This window comes from Odontesthes bonariensis, chromosome 7 (genome assembly GCF_027942865.1).
Source record: "Odontesthes bonariensis isolate fOdoBon6 chromosome 7, fOdoBon6.hap1, whole genome shotgun sequence".
Taxonomy (NCBI): domain Eukaryota; kingdom Metazoa; phylum Chordata; class Actinopteri; order Atheriniformes; family Atherinopsidae; genus Odontesthes; species Odontesthes bonariensis.
Window position 1 is genome coordinate 33,888,585 of NC_134512.1, and position 19,251 is coordinate 33,907,835.

Here is a 19,251-nt window from a genome sequence, read left to right on the forward strand (position 1 = left end):
TCTAAGAACGCAGTTTCTAAGAACGCAGCTGTTCTAAGAACGCAGCTGTTCTAAGAACGCAGTTTCTAAGAACGCAGCTGTTCTAAGAACGCAGCTGTTCTAAGAACGCAGTTTCTAAGAACGCAGTTTCTAAGAATGCAGCTGTTCTACGAACGCAGCTGTTCTAAGAACGCAGTTGTTCTAAGAATGCAGCTGTTCTAAGAACGCAGTCGTTCTAAGAACGCAGTTGTTCTAAGAACGCAGTTTCTAAGAACGCAGCTGTTCTAAGAACGCAGCTTTTCTAAGAACGCAGCTGTTCTAAGAACGCAGCTGTTCTAAGAACGCAGTTTCTAAGAATGCAGCTGTTCTAAGAATGCAGCTGTTCTAAGAACGCAGCTGTTCTAAGAATGCAGCTGTTCTAAGAACGCAGCTGTTCTAAGAACGCAGCTGTTTTAAGAACGTTGTTCTAAGACTGCAGTTTCTAAGAACGCAGCTGTTCTAAGAACGCAGCTGTTCTAAGAACGCAGTTTCTAAGAACGCAGTTTCTAAGAATGCAGCTGTTCTAAGAACGCAGCTGTTCTAAGAACGCAGTTTCTAAGAACGCAGTTTCTAAGAATGAAGCTGTTCTAAGAACGCAGCTGTTCTAAGAACGCAGTTGTTCTAAGAATGCAGCTGTTCTAAGAACGCAGTTGTTCTAAGAACGCAGTTTCTAAGAACGCAGTTTCTAAGAACGCAGCTGTTCTAAGAACGCAGCTGTTCTAAGAACGCAGTTTCTAAGAATGCAGCTGTTCTAAGAATGCAGCTGTTCTAAGAATGCAGCTGTTCTAAGAACGCAGCTGTTCTAAGAACGCAGCTGTTTTAAGAACGCAGCTGTTTTAAGAACGTTGTTCTAAGACTGCAGTTTCTAAGAACGCAGCTGTTCTAAGAACGCAGCTGTTCTAAGAACGCAGTTTCTAAGAACGCAGTTTCTAAGAATGCAGCTGTTCTAAGAACGCAGTTGTTCTAAGAATGCAGCTGTTCTAAGAACGCAGTTGTTCTAAGAACGCAGTTTCTAAGAACGCAGTTTCTAAGAACGCAGCTGTTCTAAGAACGCAGTTGTTCTAAGAACGCAGTTTCTAAGAACGCAGCTGTTCTAAGAAAGCAGCTGTTCTAAGAACGGTCCACCTCGAATTTCGTTCTAATAACTGCCCTTCCCCAGGGGAACTGTTTAATTTTGCATCCGCACATGAGTCGGGACTGATGCGACGTGTTGTAACAGTGACGTGTTACTTTAGCGCCACATTCAACAACAAAACATAACAAAACCCGCGAAAAGTAAGGAGAGAAGGAAGAAAAAACACCACCAAGAAGCTAACATGTTCATGGTCTGCATGACGGTAATATGAATCATGGACGATCACATCGGGCGTCTAACATCGAGGCTAGAAGAGCTCACAGAGAGAGTCAGGAGATGAAGAATCGAGGGCAGGAGTTACTTCTTGGTTTCATGAAGGAAGGAGAGCAGAGCGCTGCAGACAAAGGATACCACGTGTCAGTTTAACGTATGAAACACGCGCCGGTTGTGTCCGTGTCGTATGAGTAAACATTTCAGCCGTTATTCTACTGTCTACGTTGAGCAGATCAGGAACATGAAGAAGCGGAAATCTGAGGACCGTAGCTACCAACCACCAAACACCTCCGTCAGATGTGTTGCTATAGAACCCAGAACAGACCCAGCTGAGGAGAAGGAGCTGAAATGGTTCCAGGAACTGAGGGCCGTGGTCCCGAGCTCCTGTATGTCCGAATGTGGGGAAAAACGGCCCCGTTCCTGAAAAGGTTATAGGAACTGCCAAAGGTTCCTGCAGAGGGAATGTGCCTATGACTGGCTGTGGAGTATTGAATGGCTAAATAACAGCTTAGATGCCTAAAACTAACTAAAACATCAAGTGGAAGTAAATAAATAGTGACATAAAACAAAAATAAATTAAGTATTTAAAGTAAAATAAAATGCAATTTAGGCTTTGGGTTTGGCAGAAGATGAACTTTGCTGTCCTGGCTTATGGTCAGATATATTTTACCTTTAGAAACAGGTGAAAATCTCCTTTCAGGACAGTTTAATGATATACTGAGACACTATAATCCTATGTGCAGGTATTTTATTTTGTAACCATGTACAGGAAACATAAAAAAAAGCTAGGACATTTATCAATACTGTAAATTAGGTTTTCTCACAGTTTCACAAACTTCTGTGAGACTGTGTAAAACAATCCAAATGAATTGAACACTGCTATGATTGGCAGCTGGATTATAGGGCCGAAAAGACTTTCTAGAGAGGGGTGATGATCCAGTCAGCAGAACACAGACATTACTGCTGATTCATGTTTCATACAGTGACAGTCAGTGTTAGTTTCAAGTCATGATTATCACAACCATCGAGGCCCCCTGACCTAAGCATTGGAACTATTAACAGAAAAACATGATCTTTAGTCTTTTTTGTCATTTGTAAAGTCTCAGATCTGAATGTTGCTTTTTTTCAGCTCATGATTTAATGAGGCTTCTGAGATTGTTTGCCAGGCCCTGATAAGATTCATTGAACCCCCGCCACACAAGCTGCATTTATCAAGCAAACAAACCCGAGTTGAGGTGCAGTTTGCATCTTATTTTGCAAAATGTATTCAGAAGGGAAATAACAGAGGAAGGTTTACTGCGCATTTCACTGCATTTACTGGGGTCACACCATTTGCATTTGTCAGTTTTGCATGGAAAATGTCTCAGTATCTGAAAAATAGGCATAAGAAAAGAAACGATTTATCAATGCAATTGAAATGATTCTATTATTAGTTCCAGTTTGCAGTGAAAGCCAGCCATCACTGGATTATTTTTAATAATGTCAACAGGTACCAACCTGGATGGGTTAAAAGCGGAGGACAAATTTCGTGTTTATGCATGTATGCATGACCAATAAATCTGACCTTAATCTTAATCTCTTTCGGACCTTGCTGGTAAGTTTAGAAACCTCCGATTCAGTTCTGCATTCACCACTGACGCCACTGATGGGCTGAACATAGCCAATGAGGGGAAAGTAGAGAACATAAAAGTAAAATGCTTGACATTATAGGTCAAAGGAACGGCATAAATCTTTATTTTTCTCTTTTCCACTGTGACTTAACCTTCTTTTCAAACACTTTCAGTAATTCATCTCACAAAAATCATGACTAAATTTGCTTTTGCTTTTATGCTCTTTCAAATACAATAACATAATTGACCCTGTATGCTTCGGCAAACAGAGCACTGTGTTTGATGCCTGGACTTCCTCTGGTTGTGAAAGTGACTGCGCCCCATCCAAAGGCTCCTGGTGAGCTTATTGCTGGCAGCTATGATGCAGTCAGACAGGCTAATGACTGGTATTTCTCTCAGACATCTGCTGTGATTGCAAAGAGACAACACAAACACGACAGCTGCAAAAACATGCCAGAACATAATGAGGGGTTTCTCCGGATGAGTAAAGCAGAAGGAGGAAGAGGAGAGGCGTTTAAGACGGAGAGCAGACAATGAGGTTAATTCAAGATCTACACCAATCAGAGTGCAGTGTTAACAGCCTTACAGACAGCCATGTTAAAAAATGGATTACTTCAGTGCAATGGCAACCGTTTCAATATCTCCATTTTATGAAAAGAGCTTTTTAATGACCTAAAGAATTAACTGGGGGGTGATTTTATATTCCACTGCCTGTTACGCCCTGGGCCCTTTTTGAAAAATTCAGCAAGCCTGTTGGAAATTCCCACCTTATTTTAAGATTCTGCATAAATGAGGGAGCAGTTGGATTCTTTTGGGAGGTTGTGAACTTTGTTCCTTTCGCACTGATGGATAGACCCAAGCAAACACTTATCCCACATTAATTTCGTTGGAAGTTTTTGAAAGCCTAGTAATTGGCTTTATGACACACATACATCATTTTGAAAGTTTGGCAATTAGTTTAGAGTTTATTTTTCAAACCAAAATGGCTCCCTGCTGAAACAACTCAATAATAAATCATTAATACATAACCAACTTTCCCCGAGACGATAAATCAGTGTTCTTATTGTCTCTACTTGGGGAGATATTTTTCCTCTCTTATGTAAAAAGCTGTTTTTCTCAGTGCAATGTTAGATTAAATCTGTTCAGCTACTTAGTTTCCAGCCCCTTACAAAGATTAAGACTTTTTTCCTGCAGCTTGCTCATTTCTGTCTAAACTTACCAGTTCAATATCCTTGGAAATTTTGTTTAGGGGACATCCAAACACACAGACTTCCCAACAAACACCCATGTTCACACTGCTATGCTTGTAGTAACACGTCCTCAAGCTGTTTAATCACATATCAGCACGAGACATCTTAATGGCGAGTCTTTTCCTTGAAGGCCCTAGTGAAGAGGTAACATCTGTTTGGTGGTGTCGGTTTCTGATAGGTCCTCACAGAGATAGGAAATAGTGTGAAATTCACACACACTCTCACTAACTGTGTCTTGGTGAATAGCCTCAAAGGTCCAATTTACAGACTTTATTGATCCAGCCACAAACCAATCTTCTTAGCAAGGCTACACCAATATTGAGGCCCAGATCAGATTTCTATTACCTGCCTTGTTTCCTCTGCAATTTCTCACCTTTTTGTCAAATAACAATCGCCATCCACACCTCCTGTACTGGCATGAACTTAGCACCGGACCCAACAGATGCATTCATTCTCAAAAAGTACAAAATGGGATGTAGAAATTGTTTTATCTCCTGATAAAAAGTCAAAGAGTGTGAGTGTGCAGCCTGGGGCAAAACAAACAAATGGAAGGTGTCTCCACATTCTCAGCCCTTAAGATATCAACAGGGAAGCAAAGAGAAGACTTTTACACACTGGACCACATCAGTAAGTTAGATTTTTGTTGTAAAAACAAGCCACAGAAGGAGGGTAACAGCCTCTCATGCAGAGCAGGCTTTGCTTACATGGGAGATTGTGCTGGATCAGATGGTCCACACGGTTTACGCTTTATTTAGTGCCAAAGATGTTGTAACAAAACAAATATAATTCAATTTTTACGTAAAAACCCAAAACAGATCAGACGAGAGGACGGTATAATGGAACTGTGTCCACATTTGAGCTGCTTTCAGGGAAAAGAACACAGAAGTTTCATTCTATGTGTCCGTGGTTATTTCAGCAGGACGATGCCAGACCTCATTCTGCACGACTTCCAGCAGCTTGGCTTCATACGCACACAGTGTGTGTGCTTGACTGGCCTCCCTGCAGTCCACATCTGTCTCCTACTGAAAACGTACGGAGCAGCATGAAGAGGAGAATCAGACGACAACAACCACGGACTGTTGAGCAGCTGAACTTGTGGATTAGGCAAGAATGGACAAAGATTCCCCAGAAAAACTGCAACAAATAGTTTCCTCTCTTCTCAAAAAAGTTAAAAGTGTAAATATAAGAAAGCTTCACATCTTTTCTGAAAAAGAGTTTTTACTGTTTTTCATAACTGTTAAGATAAGGTCACTTGTGTGTTGCACATACACTGATCCAAGTGTTTGAACCGACTGTTTTTAATCACAAAGGATGGCTGGTTGGTGTTTGGGATAAGCCCTGGAACTCTCTTCCACCTGATCTCCGTAACACACAAACATTGCCACATTTCAAATCCAAACTTAAAACTCACCTGTTTAAATTAGCCTATGCCTTGTGATTACTATTGCACTGTTTTAATTAACTTTATTTTTGATCTATTTGTTATGTATTTTAAATTGTGTTTGTTTTTATGTAAGGTGACCTTGAGTGCCTATAAAAGGCGCCTATAAATAAAATGTATTATTACTATTATTATAAGCTCTGAGAAAACATATAGAAAATTAGATTTTAGAGGAAGAAGAAGAATAATTGCAAAGATTGACGGTACAAGAGGACACGGGACAACTAAAGGAACTGACTGAATAATAGCAAAAGAATGAAAGTCACTAAAACTTTTAATCAGTATCGGCCCATTTTTTATTCTTATTTTGCTTTTACCGCATGCTTCCAGGACCCAAAAGGTTATGGAATTACAGAATTAAAGTCTGAAACAGTCTGCTCTGTCCATTCTTTTTAGGTTTTTAGCAAGTCTTCTGGTTTGCTTCAAGCAGAAAATGTTATCGACATCATTTTCATGACCATGGGGTTTTCACCATGTTTTGAGTTCTTAGTTTTGTGTTTTATCATGTTTTAGTTTATTTCAATGCCTTAGTTTTCTTAGTTCAGGGGCCCGTTGCACAAAAGTAGGATAAGGGATTAAGCGGGGATATGTTGGCTATCCTGGATCAACTTATCCGTGATCCGGTTGCACAAAAGTAGGATAAGGGAAGTGGGATATGTTCAGACGTAAGTTACCATGGAGATTTATTCTGTGAAGCTAGCCTGCTCCAGACCAGGCTAAGTTCCAGGATCTATTTAATCTCATTCCTTATCTCAGTCAGCGGTCGCCACATATGGAAACCAATATTTATTCCACTGCCTAGAACATATTGTTAAAACATTTAACCATACCCACTATCATTATTGAAACATTTGTGATCATTAATTACAATCATTTTAGATAACTAATGATTTTAGATGAACCACTAGATAATTTAGTTTCCCACAGACTACACATAAAGTACATCACCATATAAATACACATTAGAGAGTACCATGATGTTCCTTTATTGAACAAGGATAAATCAAAGCAAGTAAACCATCAGCTCCTTTCAAAACTGAAGTCACACAGTGCTCTACATGACAAAAAGCACAGAATCAAAGCATGCAGTTTGAGACAAACTGTTTGTAAAAATGGGCTATACAAATAAAATTGCCTTGCCTATACAGCACAAAAACCTAACAAAAATTCCTGTGCCATTGCAGGCCCAACTTAAATCAACATGCATATTAATTGAAATAATTTAACACATATTGGTCTATGACCAGCCGACCACAGTTGTCATCCGGGAAGATGGCGGGAATGTCCCAGTCTATGAGAGCTGGCACTCTGGGGGCCCTCTCCTTTCTCAGGCAGGCCACAGTGATATCACATGCCCTGTCTGGGCTGACTCTCAGGTGGTTCAGACACTGAAAGCGTGCCTTCAGTAGGCCAAATGTCATTTCGATCCGGGCCCTTGTTCTGGCATGGGCATGGTTGTATGCCAGTTGTGCCTCCAGAAGGTCCGCAAATGGAGTGAGCAGAAAAGGCTGGCAGGCATACCCTCTGTCACCCAGCAATACACCCAGGAATTCACCTGTGAATACAAAATGTTACCATCACAACCTCATAAGTAGTGACAGTCTTAACACAGCCATGATGTTAAAAGTGGTTATCAATAGAGGTTCTGTGGCTCACCTTGTGATAGGCGCCGATAGCTCTCTGAGTTCCGAAACACTCAGGAGTTGTGGACCGAGCCGGGCCACTTTGCCACAACATTACTGATCAAATAGTCAGCATTGCAGACCATCTGAAATGATAAGATGTTAAACCAGTTAATGCACATCACAGGCAATGTACAGTGTTCATTAATCAACTTTATCAAAAGTCATGTTCACCTGTACATTGATGCTGTGGAAGTTTTTCCTCTTCACAAAATCCCCCTCATGGCCACCTGAGGGAGATTTTATTTTGATGTGTGTGCAGTCCACTGCACCAATGACATTGGGGAAACCTGTTATACGATGAAATGAGTATCTTACTCTGAATGTTAACATTGTAATTGTAACTGTAATTTAAAAAAAAAAAAATCTTACCTGCAATCCTATAGAACTCCTCCTTGATGTCACAGAGTCTTCTATGCCCAGGGAAGGAGATGAAGATGCTTGCAAGTCCTTTAATTGCGTTTTTTTTTTTTTCACTGCTAAAACAGTACAGGCATTGTGTGGGCAGGCACATTCTTAATAAAAAGTTGCTGCCATGTCCATTTTGGTTGCTTGCTTGCGCTTGACTCAGAGCGCGGATCTCGAAAACACATGAGAAGCAATACAGAATCATACGCGGCGGACAGCACAGCTTTATGCCAATTACGCACACAGGCTCCACACCTCCACACGCATCGCGTCTGCAATCATAACTCATCAGGGGAAATCACATTTTGCCAATATTTTAGAGACCCCCCAACATTTCCCAAATCATGTTTTCGGGGGGGTCTCGTGTCAGTTTCAGGGGGTCTCGGATCCCCCGAGTCCCCCGTAGTTCGAACACTGCCTAATTGTGATAATTTCAGTGGAGTGGTGTGTGTGTTTTTGTGCACTACGTACGCATTCAGGCGGTCAGCAATGTTTTGCCACGCTTGCTCCCTTTGTTTTTTAACTGTGGCAGTATTTCCTTTTTGTTTTATTTTCTCCGTCACCTCTTCATATGCTTCCATTAATAATTATTGCTCCGCTGGGGAGAAACACGCCGCCCTTGTTGCCATGGTGAATCAGTGAATCTATGATCGATCGTGGAGTCTATTTAAGAAAGCCGTGTGCAGCACTTATCCAGGATCGGTTTCACCTGGCTTAATGAATCCGTGTCTGCTCATCCTGGATTGGCCTTTGTGCAACCAATTAAGCCTGGGCGCCCATGTTTTGGATTCCTTGAACCTGGCTAAGTAACTCATCCTGGATGTCTAAATCCTACTTTTGTGCAACGGGCCCCTGGTCTTGTATTTAGTTTTGTCATTGTTTTCCCCACAGTTTCTGTTTCCTCAGTCCCCATGTTCCGGTTATTAGTTCATTCACTTCACCTGTCGATTCTCTCAGCTGCATCCAGTCACACTGGAAAAAATGCCCCTCCAAAAATAAGTAAAAAAACAACAAATACAAGACGTTTTTGCTTGAAATAAGCAAAAAAATCTGCCAATGGAACTAGTGAAAATCTGCTTGTCAAGATTTCTTGAAATAAGATGAGATATTTAGGACTTTTGAGTTAAAAGTGATCTTGAAATTAGCTTAAAAACCTCTTCAAATGAAAAAAAAAGCTTGTTTCATGTGAAATATGACTCAAAACAAGATGTTTTCAAGACTTTTTCACTTAACAAGATATTCAAGATGTATTGTATTAAAACAAGTCCCTATATCTGGCTGAAATGGTACTTGTTAGGCAGTTGTGTCTTATATCAAGTGTAATGACATACTCAATGAGACAAATATACTTGGTAAGATTTAGATTTTTTCCAGTCATCAGTTCCCACAGTATTAAGGCTCTCTTGTTTCTCACAGTCTTCGTGAGATCCTTTCACCATTCACGCCACGCCACATCAAGCTAAGTCCTTCTGTTTTTGTCTCAGTCATGATCATGTTTTGTCTTCACAGTTTAGTTCTTGTCATCCGGCTCAGCCTTATGTAAACCTTGTTCTCTTTGTGAAAATAAATCAAGTCTTGTTTTTGAAAGTCCGCATCCGTGTCCGTCCACGCCTCGCACCTACGAATTGTAACAATCATTCCTTTTTGATATTCGTTTTCAATGCAAACGGTGATGATATTTTATAGTGATGATATACAGTGCAAATTACAGTGCAAAAGTGGAGTTAAAGTGCACAGTGAAGAACAATATTGAGTCACAGACAGATTTTGTTTATGAAAATGTTAGCATCCAGATAGATGCGTCATGTCCAGTAAGCATTGCTGTTTATAAATGGGTGCACAATAAATAAAATAAATTGATCATGGTGGTCATAGTATTAGACATGTTACCAATTGGTAACAAATAATGGGTCCCAGCCACGCCAAAGCAATCCCAACAGGCCACCAACTGCACGCCTGCCCTATCATTTCTGATTTATTTTATTTTATTTGTCTATTTATTTAGGTAATCCTGAGCTGATGTTGTGCATTAAAAACAACAACACAGTTGCTGTGAGCAGGTTTTCACGGTAAAAGTGAGGCAACATGAACACGGGTCGATAGCTGGAGTCATTCAGTAACACATCTAAAGAGGTGCTTTTCTGCAGACAGTGAGTTTCTCACTGTGGGATCTTGTCCACTGTGTTGTGTCTGCCTTCATTCCTCTTTCTCATTATCATCTGCAAATCCTTTTGGGCTTCGCTCCCCTCTTTCGTATCAAGTGGCTGAAAAAGAAACTGAGCGACATTATGCATCATTGCCACTCAACAGATCATCAGACATTCAAGACCATAACCATCCATCCACTTGAATGCACATAGAAATGGAATCATTCTGATTAGAAAGAAGAAGAGGACTCGGAGGTAATCTAAGGGATTGGATGAATCAGAATAAAAGGGATCTGAATGGGGAATAAGAAGGGACTTTGGGGAATAGACACTTCACATGAATAAGAAATAAAGAATGAAATGTTGTAAAGGCCTGATAGAAGAGCAGAGGAATTTCAGAGTCTTTGATGTTGGCTACCAAACACTTCCCTGCTGCTTTTCTCTCAGCATCTTCATGCCGATGTCTCATAAAGTTGAAATCTCTTTGGCATTAACCAATGAGCCCAAGATCAATCTACAGCATTTTCGAAAGAAAACAAACTTGCTATTGTTTCACCAGAAGTCAGTCAAATCGGGGCGATGCACCAAAGCCGGAAATTTCATTAGGCTAATGCAAGGAGTGAAAGCTCATGCATGAATCGTGTTTGAAAAAAATCCATTACCAAGAAGGATTATGGATTTATCCGTCATATTTTAACATTTTCTAACACCTCTATGGTTACAGCAGCAGGTAGGCAATGGATAGTGATGTATGTGTATGCACCTCTAATGCAAAAAGCCCAAATATCTGGGGTTGATAAAGTGATTAGTTCCCCTTGCTGATTCTGTACAATGCAATGATATTCTGCTGCTATTTTGAGTTATCCTTCCAAAGCCCCAAATATCATTGTTATCAGAAGACATCATGCAATGCAGAGGGTAAATCATAGCTTGCTTCAAGTCATTTTTTTGCATGAGCCGACATTCATCCAAACAGTGGCGTGAGATTATCTTTTCATTTGCTCTACACATCCGAAAATATCAGTTAACCAACTGGGGCGGCATAAGCTCAGCTTTGAAGCTGCCTGTGTTTTACAGCTTTCAGATGTGATTCAACATTTCTTTGTTTCTCCCCGGTCAGACCCGGAGTGATGTCAGCATACTTTTACCTTTCAGGCCCACAGGGGATGGTTAAAGTCAATCTTTTATAGTAGAAACAGAGCGTTTAATCTCTCAAAAGGCTTTAATTTCTTATTTCTAGTTTCTTCAGAGTCTGAGAAATAAAAGGTTGGAGAGTTTTAACCATCGGCTTTCAAATGCTTAGGCTTCCTTAATCAAAGCCTTAGGACTGGATAGGTTTTAGTGAGTATTCTTTCAAAACAGACACTCAAATTAATACATTAATATCTCACAAGTCAGTTGGCTGATTGCTCTGCTTCCCAGAGAAGGGGAAAAAAGCAGGCTGTTGGATTTTGAACAACGCTAAATAGGACTGCAGGCAGTCTGCTCTGAGAGAAGCTCAATACATTTACCTGCTGTCGGACGGTCCTATTCTTAGTTTGAGACAAATTCATTTTGGGATCTGAACATTTTTCACAAAGTATACACCCGCCAGGTCCTGTCTGGGCAAAACTAACAGTCAGAATAAAGCCGCTCGTTTTGTAGAGAATCAGCTTAAGACCCATTGTGATGGCCTTAGCCATCTCTATTTCAGGTGTTCAAATAAATGAACAAGGGACAACGTGGGAGGGCGATGAAATGCACTAATACACCTCAATTTCATTATCAGCTTCCCCGGATTATGCTTTTCTCCAGGAGGGAGGATACAGTCTCTGGAAGGCAAAAGAGAGGAGAGATAGAGAACTGCCAACACAGATGTTTCAGCAGCTGATGCTGCATTACCGAGCATGACCCAGAAAGAAATTAGGAGGTTTCCAACGCCAAGGCGCCGGTCAAAGCGATTAACTTATTAAGAACGAAGGTGAGGCGAGGCGTGTCCACAGAAAGCTGTTCTGGATGCTGGGTTGAAGAGTCTAGCTCTGACTATGAGAGCCTCTTTATACAATAGTGACAGTTAAATCTAAATTTTTCATTTTGTCAAGCGACAGAGCATTTCAAAGGAGTGAAAAGTGGCTGGTTTGTAAATTGTTTTCCTCCAGTTTCCATTAAGGGGGCCATAAGTGCAGCTTTTATGGCCCTTTACAATTAAATGGCCTCAAATCTGCAGCGAGCTGATAGAGCTGTTGATTGGCCTCAGTGACTCAAGCATAACCCTTCTGCTAACTCAGCTGCAAAGGCTAATAAGTTTCATCCCACAAACCAAAACACGATGACAAAGCAGCCTTATTACATCGTGACCACATATTGGCCAGCATTTTCAGATGCATGCTCTAATTACTCAATTTGCTCATTACGTGAAAGAGACTTTTTCATTAATTTATTACTTGAATCCAAAGCACAAATTACTGAAGCCCTTAAATAAAGTTATTACAGTCCTCTAAAACTACTTAACTTTATCAAAACTTAACATAAATAGAACAGTTTCCACCCAAATTGAGTGTTTGCTGCTTCAGTAATGGTCTTACGCAATTAATAGATCACATGACTATACATAATCTAAAAGGAGCGGAGTTTAGCTGTGAAACCGACTTCCCTTCAGCTCCACAACATTTTATTTTTGTTTTACTGGCCCACAACTTGGCTCCTTTAAAACGCTGTTTTCAGCTTTAAGCAAAGAGTGAAGTAATTAAGCAACCAGATGGTAAACGCAGTCGAGCATTTAACAGCTAAAGAGAGATCATATGTCAACGTGATGTTTCCCTTTTGTTTCTTCTGCTCCCTGAAAAGCAAGAAAGTATATTCATGCAGCCTTAATAATAGAGTTCCAAGTGTCAAAATATCCAAGTTCAGAAGCTGGAAAACATGTAAACTGAAGTCTAGAGAAGCCTTTGAGATGTGAGAAGAATAATGAGATACCACTCACTCATCTAATGTAACTTTATGCAATGGTTGCTCTCTCTGAATCCCTCATTTAAAATATCAAAGACTGTGAAGGAGCTCAGTTATGCACTGTTGATGCGCTCCTCTGTGTGCGATCAGTATTTATCGCTGTTTCATTGGGTTTTAAGTACAAGAAGAGAAGAGAGGAGATCTGGGATGAAACCCCACTGACCTGAGGTGTCATTCCATGACAGAGGTACATGATGGGAACGTTGTCAGTGTCAGGTCCCTGGTCCAGACACAGGTCGTCTCTCAGGCTGTTCTTCATCTGGGAGAAGGAGGGAGAACCAGAAAATGATCAGAGTCTATAAATATGATCCAGCATGTCTCTACTTATGATAAAACAGTTAAAAAAACAGAGTTCCAAAGTACTAATAAATGGGAAAATCGTTAAAAAAAAAGAGAAATAAATGAAGAGGACACAAATTGCCCAATATAATTTCAGGTTTTCACAGCTCGGCAGGTCTGATTTTATCGCATAAATGTTGGGAATGAAAGGCGGCTCACACTCCCTCTCATTTAGTTTCTATCTTGTGAACTTCAATGATTGCATCTTTATAGAGTGCGGTATCTTTTTTGTGTTTGTTTTATGAGCAGGTAAAGGCAATTTAATGCCTTATTTAGACTTCATGTATTTAACAGTTTTTTTTTTTTTTTAAATCACTTGCTTTCTGGATTAATGAAAACGAAAAGATCGACATCAGAATTATGTTTTATTATTCAGTTAGGAGCTGGATTCATGATGTATCCTGCCTGAATAAAGACTTGAAGACATGCCAACCATCATCTTTAAAGGTTATAATCTCTATCTCGCTGATCAAACATACAGAAACAATACAGGAACAACAGATTTAAGGTTAGCTGAGTAAAATAAGGCTTTGTTTCCTCTACTTCTGGCACAGCGGGGTCGCCAACTTCTACACTTTTACTACAAGACACCAGCTATAAGGTTCTGTCTCACCATGGCTATTCCAGAGAGGGTGAGAAAGCCATTTACAGCTCAGAATATGTTACAATTACAGTGTGTCTGTCCACAGCAAAAAATGTATCAGTTTCACAGCAAAGGCTCATGTCTCTTACATAAAAAGTCAAGTTTTTGTTCTGTCTGTTGAGAGAAAAAAGCAAAATAAGTCTGCATACAGACGGCATGTTTCACCCAAAAGAATTCTATTAATTTTTTACCTGGTTTAAGGTAATGACTCGTTTTAATTTTCAGCCACTGGTTATACTCAACAAAACTACTTTGTCAGGGTTTATGAAAGATAATTTAAAATAGAAATAGAAATTTAATGGTCTTTTTCTTCACTTTAAATAGAAGGAAAGCAAAGCTATGGTTCGTCTGGCATTTTTCTGCCTCCTTCCGTCTTTTTCTCCCCCCGTCTCTACAATATTAATTACTCCATTGTGACCAAGCAAAGCTCTACATGGCAGCTAAAATGGTGACAAATGGAATCTGTACAGGCTAATTACTACCTGCCAGGAGAAAGTCATGCACACGTCTTTAGACTAACCTTCAACTTTCCTGGCAGCTGTACAGAAATACATCAGAAAGAAAAAGCATCTGCACTCCTTGGATTTGCAGGTTATTCATTTAGTTTGGCTTCATTCCACCAAGGATTATAAACTAATTGTGCAAAATATGTAGATTATTGCTAGGAGACAAATACTTTAGGCTGCCCTTGTTCCTTTTATTTATAGAAAAGGCACAAGGAATATTAAGTACCCCTGCTTAATTTTAAAGATGCTGCCTTCCTCACCAATCACAGCAATTACCTGTATGAGAATAATATATTTCTAAATGTTAGCGGCAGCTGTGCTTGCGTGATAAAACCCGTCATCCAATAATAAATGTGTACAATGAAGTACAAAAGAAGAACCTTTCAGCCTGAAGAAACCTGAACTTTCAAATCAATTATAAATTTGTAAAAAAAAAAACCTGCAGAGAGGGCAGAGAGACTCACACGGTCGTCTCATATCTAAACCAGAGCCTTTTCTATCAATGTCTCTGTCTGCAGGTTGTGTCGGGCACTTTGAGGAGAAGGTCAGATGTCATGAGCGCTGCCTGAGCTGAATGGAGAAAAAGCCTGCAATGAATAACAGAGTGATTCACTCAGCTACAGTTAGAGGAGCAGAGAATCCCACCACCTCGGATTATCTTTGCAAACAGCTTTCAAGACGCATTATACTCTTATATTTGAGACTGTTTACTGTCACATGTCTTTCATTTCATATTGGTCCACCTCAACGCAAGCATATTGTAATGGTGGGTAATTTTGCTGGTTAGGTTTTGGATATCATGTCACAAGTGTTGTCCTGGAGATAAAAAACAAGCCGGCATAAACGCTTTCCTCCCTCTCCAGCAAAACAACAAACTCCATTTCCGTCTTCACCGATTCCTGCGCACAGCGAGATGCTCGGCTGCTTTACCTGCATACATATAGGGAGGAGCGTGTTGGGTCATTTTCTGGGATATTTTTAGGTTGTCGGGTAGTTTTTTTTTTTAAATAACTAAGCTGCTGTTACGTGTTAGTTAACTCTAATGATCCCTGACACACTGAAGAGAAGACCATTGATCAGAAAAGCTGCTCTGACAGCTCTGAGGTCCGTGTGATCGCTGAAATAACGAATACAGAAGAAAAATGTAAAGAAACTCAAAGAATAGTTACAGCATAGGCAAAAGAAGAAGACATTTAACTTATTGTGGATGGATTGGTGTCATTTTTGTGTAAATTGTGAAAGCAATTACATTGTGCTCTTAGCAGATTAGTGATGAAAACCAGCAGATGTACGATGATATTGGCTTGAAATCAGAATCAGTAAAAGATGAGAACTCATAATCAGATTAATGTGTAATAAGAGAATCTTCCAAACTTGTTCAGGTAGGATCATGTCTACAATTTTGCTTAAGAATGTGATATAAAGATAATGTTATACAAAGATAGGCCATCGCAATGTAGAAATAATAATATCTAAATTCCTATAAAGGAGAGTTTTGACAGTGTTATATCTGTCGACATGCAGCCAATATAAATGCAATTTTATGCATCCCTGTTGCAGAGTCTCATGTGCGACACCTTTACTTCCACATCATCGTAAACTCTCGGTGGCAGCCATCTTACGTCTGCCATTCAAGTGACCTTTAAAAGGAGGTGATTTGAATAGAAATGCCTGCTTATCTATTCAGGCTTTGTTGTCTGAGCTTTGGTCTGCTCTGCATTAATTCCTCAAAGGGTAGAAAAATAAAAATATAGTTTTTTTTAAAGACGAATGAAAAGGTTGTTAGCTGCATACTAAATTACATCCCAAAAACGGCACATCAGACTTTACTTTAATTTCCTACTAATCTCTTTTACAGATACAAATCATTTTTCCTACTTTCGTCTCGTCAAAGCCACTTGCTGAGTAGAAAACTCTCTACTCCACTATAATTACTGCATCCACCTTTCTTTGCTCCTTTGCACTCCTATCACATGAAGCACTGTGAGGGGTTTCAGCATAGTGCTTGATCTCTTATTGAGGTCCAAGCTCAGCCTTCTATTTCACAATATACCACGTAGCAGTCACATACCCCACAGCAGTTCAGTGAACTTATATTTTACTGATCCCCTGAAGGGTTTTCTTTTTCCTTTTCCACTTTTTAAATGTGGTCGGAGGTCAGGCTCAGCTACAGCATCCTTCTCAAAACTACATCAGCTGTGTGACAAAGTGTCAGAACAAAGACATTGAATTAGCATTAGCACTTAGCATTTCTAAAGGATGTTACATTGGCAGCACTGTTGGCAGACCGTATTCTGCAGAGCCACAAAGGAAACAATCCAAACCACTTTGAAAATAAGACAGAAGCATGGAGCAGTGTTATTTTGTGTCTACCTAACAAAACAAAAAAGCACAAGAGAGACAGTGAGAGCAGATAAATGATTGAATTAGAATCAATGGACAGAAATATGTATGTATGTTCAATTCAATTCATTTTTATTTATATAGCGCCAAATACAACAAATGTCATCTCAAGGCACTTAGATAGTAAGTCCAATTCAAGCCAATTGGAATTCAATTAATTAATAATAATCATAATTCATAAAATAATCCAATTCGTTCATATAGAGCCAATTCAAAAACAATTTCCTAGCTAAGGAAACCAACAGATTACACTGAAAACTTTTTGTTTTTCGGTCCAATCTCCCAATATATAATGCATTGTGGTGCTGTTACACCCCAAAGAGTCATTTAAAGGAGAAGTTTGTTTTTTTAAACCTGGACCTTATTTCTGGCATAAAATACGTTCATCTACTCACCGATAACAGTTTGGTGGAAGTCGGTATTTAGATCCACGTATATCCATATAACAGGAGTGAACGGGGGCATCGGACGATTACAAACTGTTATTGGTGAGTAGATGAACGTATTTTATGCCAGAAATAAGGTTTAAAAAAAACCGAACTTCTCCTTTAAATGTCCTTTTGGTGCAGTGGACTGTGGTATATAGTGATAATCAATTTTACAATACTTTTCCTGGTGCATTGTGGGATACTTTGAGACCTTGAGCACCGTGTAAAAATCTCGAGCCACCACACTTATATTTTGTTTCCAAGCAGACAGTCTTGTAATCTTTTAAAGTGGTTTTGAGAAAAAGTTATTTAGATTTTTTAAGTCTTTCAGAGTGTTTCATTGGACATTGGCTGCTTTTGAAAACTCCACTTTCAGCCCAGTCCTTGTACCTGACCTTTTTCAAAGGATTTAGATTTTTGTTTTTGGTTAAACCTCTTCACACTGACCATTAAATCAATGAAGTATGCAAAGGGCTCCTAATTCGAAGGTATGAACCAGTGTTGTTTCTACATAACATAGAACTTAGCAAATAACTACTTTTAATTGCATCTCAAGTCACTTTGTTACTCGCAGCCTGTCACAAAGACGCATCATTTGTTCCCATTTCTTTAGTTTCATCTGTCACACCACGGTGAGGTCAAGTGGGTTTGTTGTCTCGTCTCCATGTAACGTTTAGTCACTTCCTGTTTTATTTTGAAAGATTAACTCTGCTTTCGTTTCAGGTCACTTGCCCTTCCTCTCTTGTCCCAGTCTGATTGTCGCATGAATGATTCCACCTGTTCCCTGTTAACCCTGTGTGTATAAGAGTCTGCGTCTCCCCCTGTCTTGCGCCTGTGTTGTATCTGTTCGTCTCATGTGCATTACTCTCGCCTTTTCCAAGCCTGTTCATAGCCAAGTTCCAAGATTACCTTTTGTTGTATCCTCGCCAAGACAGGATTTTTGTTCCTGTTAAATTTGATAAGATAGTCATGCAAAAAGTACCAGTTTAAGTTTCTTTTCATAGCATTCTTGTTTTTTCCTCCCAGTTGGAGTGAGTTTTGTTTTATATATTTTCATAGTATAGTGCCTCCAATTTTTTTAGGAGAGGTTATTTGTTTTTCCTCTGTAGCAGCAGTGATATTTAGTTAAAGTTAAAATTTGATAGTCCTTTTGTATGTTCCTTTGTATAGTGGAGTGATTTTGATTAATTTTCATAGATCTACTTCTCTCATTTTGGGAGAAGTGTATGTATATATATATATAACTTCTATAGCCTGTTTTGTTTCTCTCTGGAGAGACTTGAGAACTTCTGCTCCTAAGATAAAAGCTTTTGGATACATCATCTCCTGCTCCTGCGTCCTCACTCTGGGCCTGACAGCATCAATGAAAAACAGCAAAGATAACACAGTTTGACAGACAGAAAATAGGATTTCTGCAGCAACAAGGTGATTCCCAAAGGAAGGGAAACAGGGAGAAAAGGCTGAGCTGTGCCAAATGACACAAGAAGTGGACTGAAAATCAGTGGCAGCAGGTCTGATGGAGGGATGAATCCTCCCCAGAGCCCGGAGCTCAACATTACTGAAGCAGTGTGGGATCATGTTGGCAGAGAACGGAACAAAAGGCAGCCCACATCCAAAGAAGAGCTTTGGGATGTCCTTCAAGAAGCCTGGAGAACTATTCCTGAAGACTCCTTAAAGAAAGGACAGAAAGCTGGTCTGAGAGGGTTCAGGCTGTGTTGGAGAATAATTCAAACTTGTTCGAATAATAAAAACTCTGTTTTTGTCTTATATATTCCTTTATGTCAATACGTGTTTCAGTAAATAACTGCATCTATTTCCTGTTTTTCTGCCAAAGTATAAAGATATGAGCAGTGTCTAGATACTTTTGCACAGTACTCTGAAAGGAGAGTAAAATCTAATTATATGGTCTTCTATAGGAATTAGATTCAGTATATTTGTAGGAGATAATTCAACAGGAGCAACGATAATGCGACTGCGTTTCGCTTCAAATTTAGAACATAAACACATATACAAATTTTTAGCCTCAAACAACCTCAACAT

The 19,251-nt window shown here is 39.6% G+C and overlaps 1 protein-coding gene and 1 long non-coding RNA gene across 4 annotated transcripts in view; both read right to left on the bottom strand.

Annotated features, from left to right (window-relative positions):
• Window positions 1-19,251, bottom strand: part of LOC142384410 (polypeptide N-acetylgalactosaminyltransferase 18-like) — a 158,573-nt gene that overhangs the window by 27,707 nt on the left and 111,615 nt on the right. For 2 of the 3 annotated variants that reach the window (XM_075470639.1, XM_075470638.1), the window contains exon 9: window positions 13,056-13,151. In XM_075470639.1, coding sequence (XP_075326754.1) covers window positions 13,056-13,151 — 96 coding nt within the window. Of the gene's footprint in view, window positions 1-12,465; window positions 12,723-13,055; window positions 13,152-19,251 lie in introns of those variants that run through there. The other variant, XM_075470640.1, reaches the window with a different exon arrangement.
• LOC142384413 (uncharacterized) lies at window positions 7,363-8,216 on the bottom strand. The gene is made up of 3 exons (XR_012770054.1): window positions 7,722-8,216; window positions 7,524-7,639; window positions 7,363-7,435 (listed from the first exon to the last, which is right to left on the bottom strand). It is a non-coding gene; the product is annotated as an uncharacterized LOC142384413 (long non-coding RNA).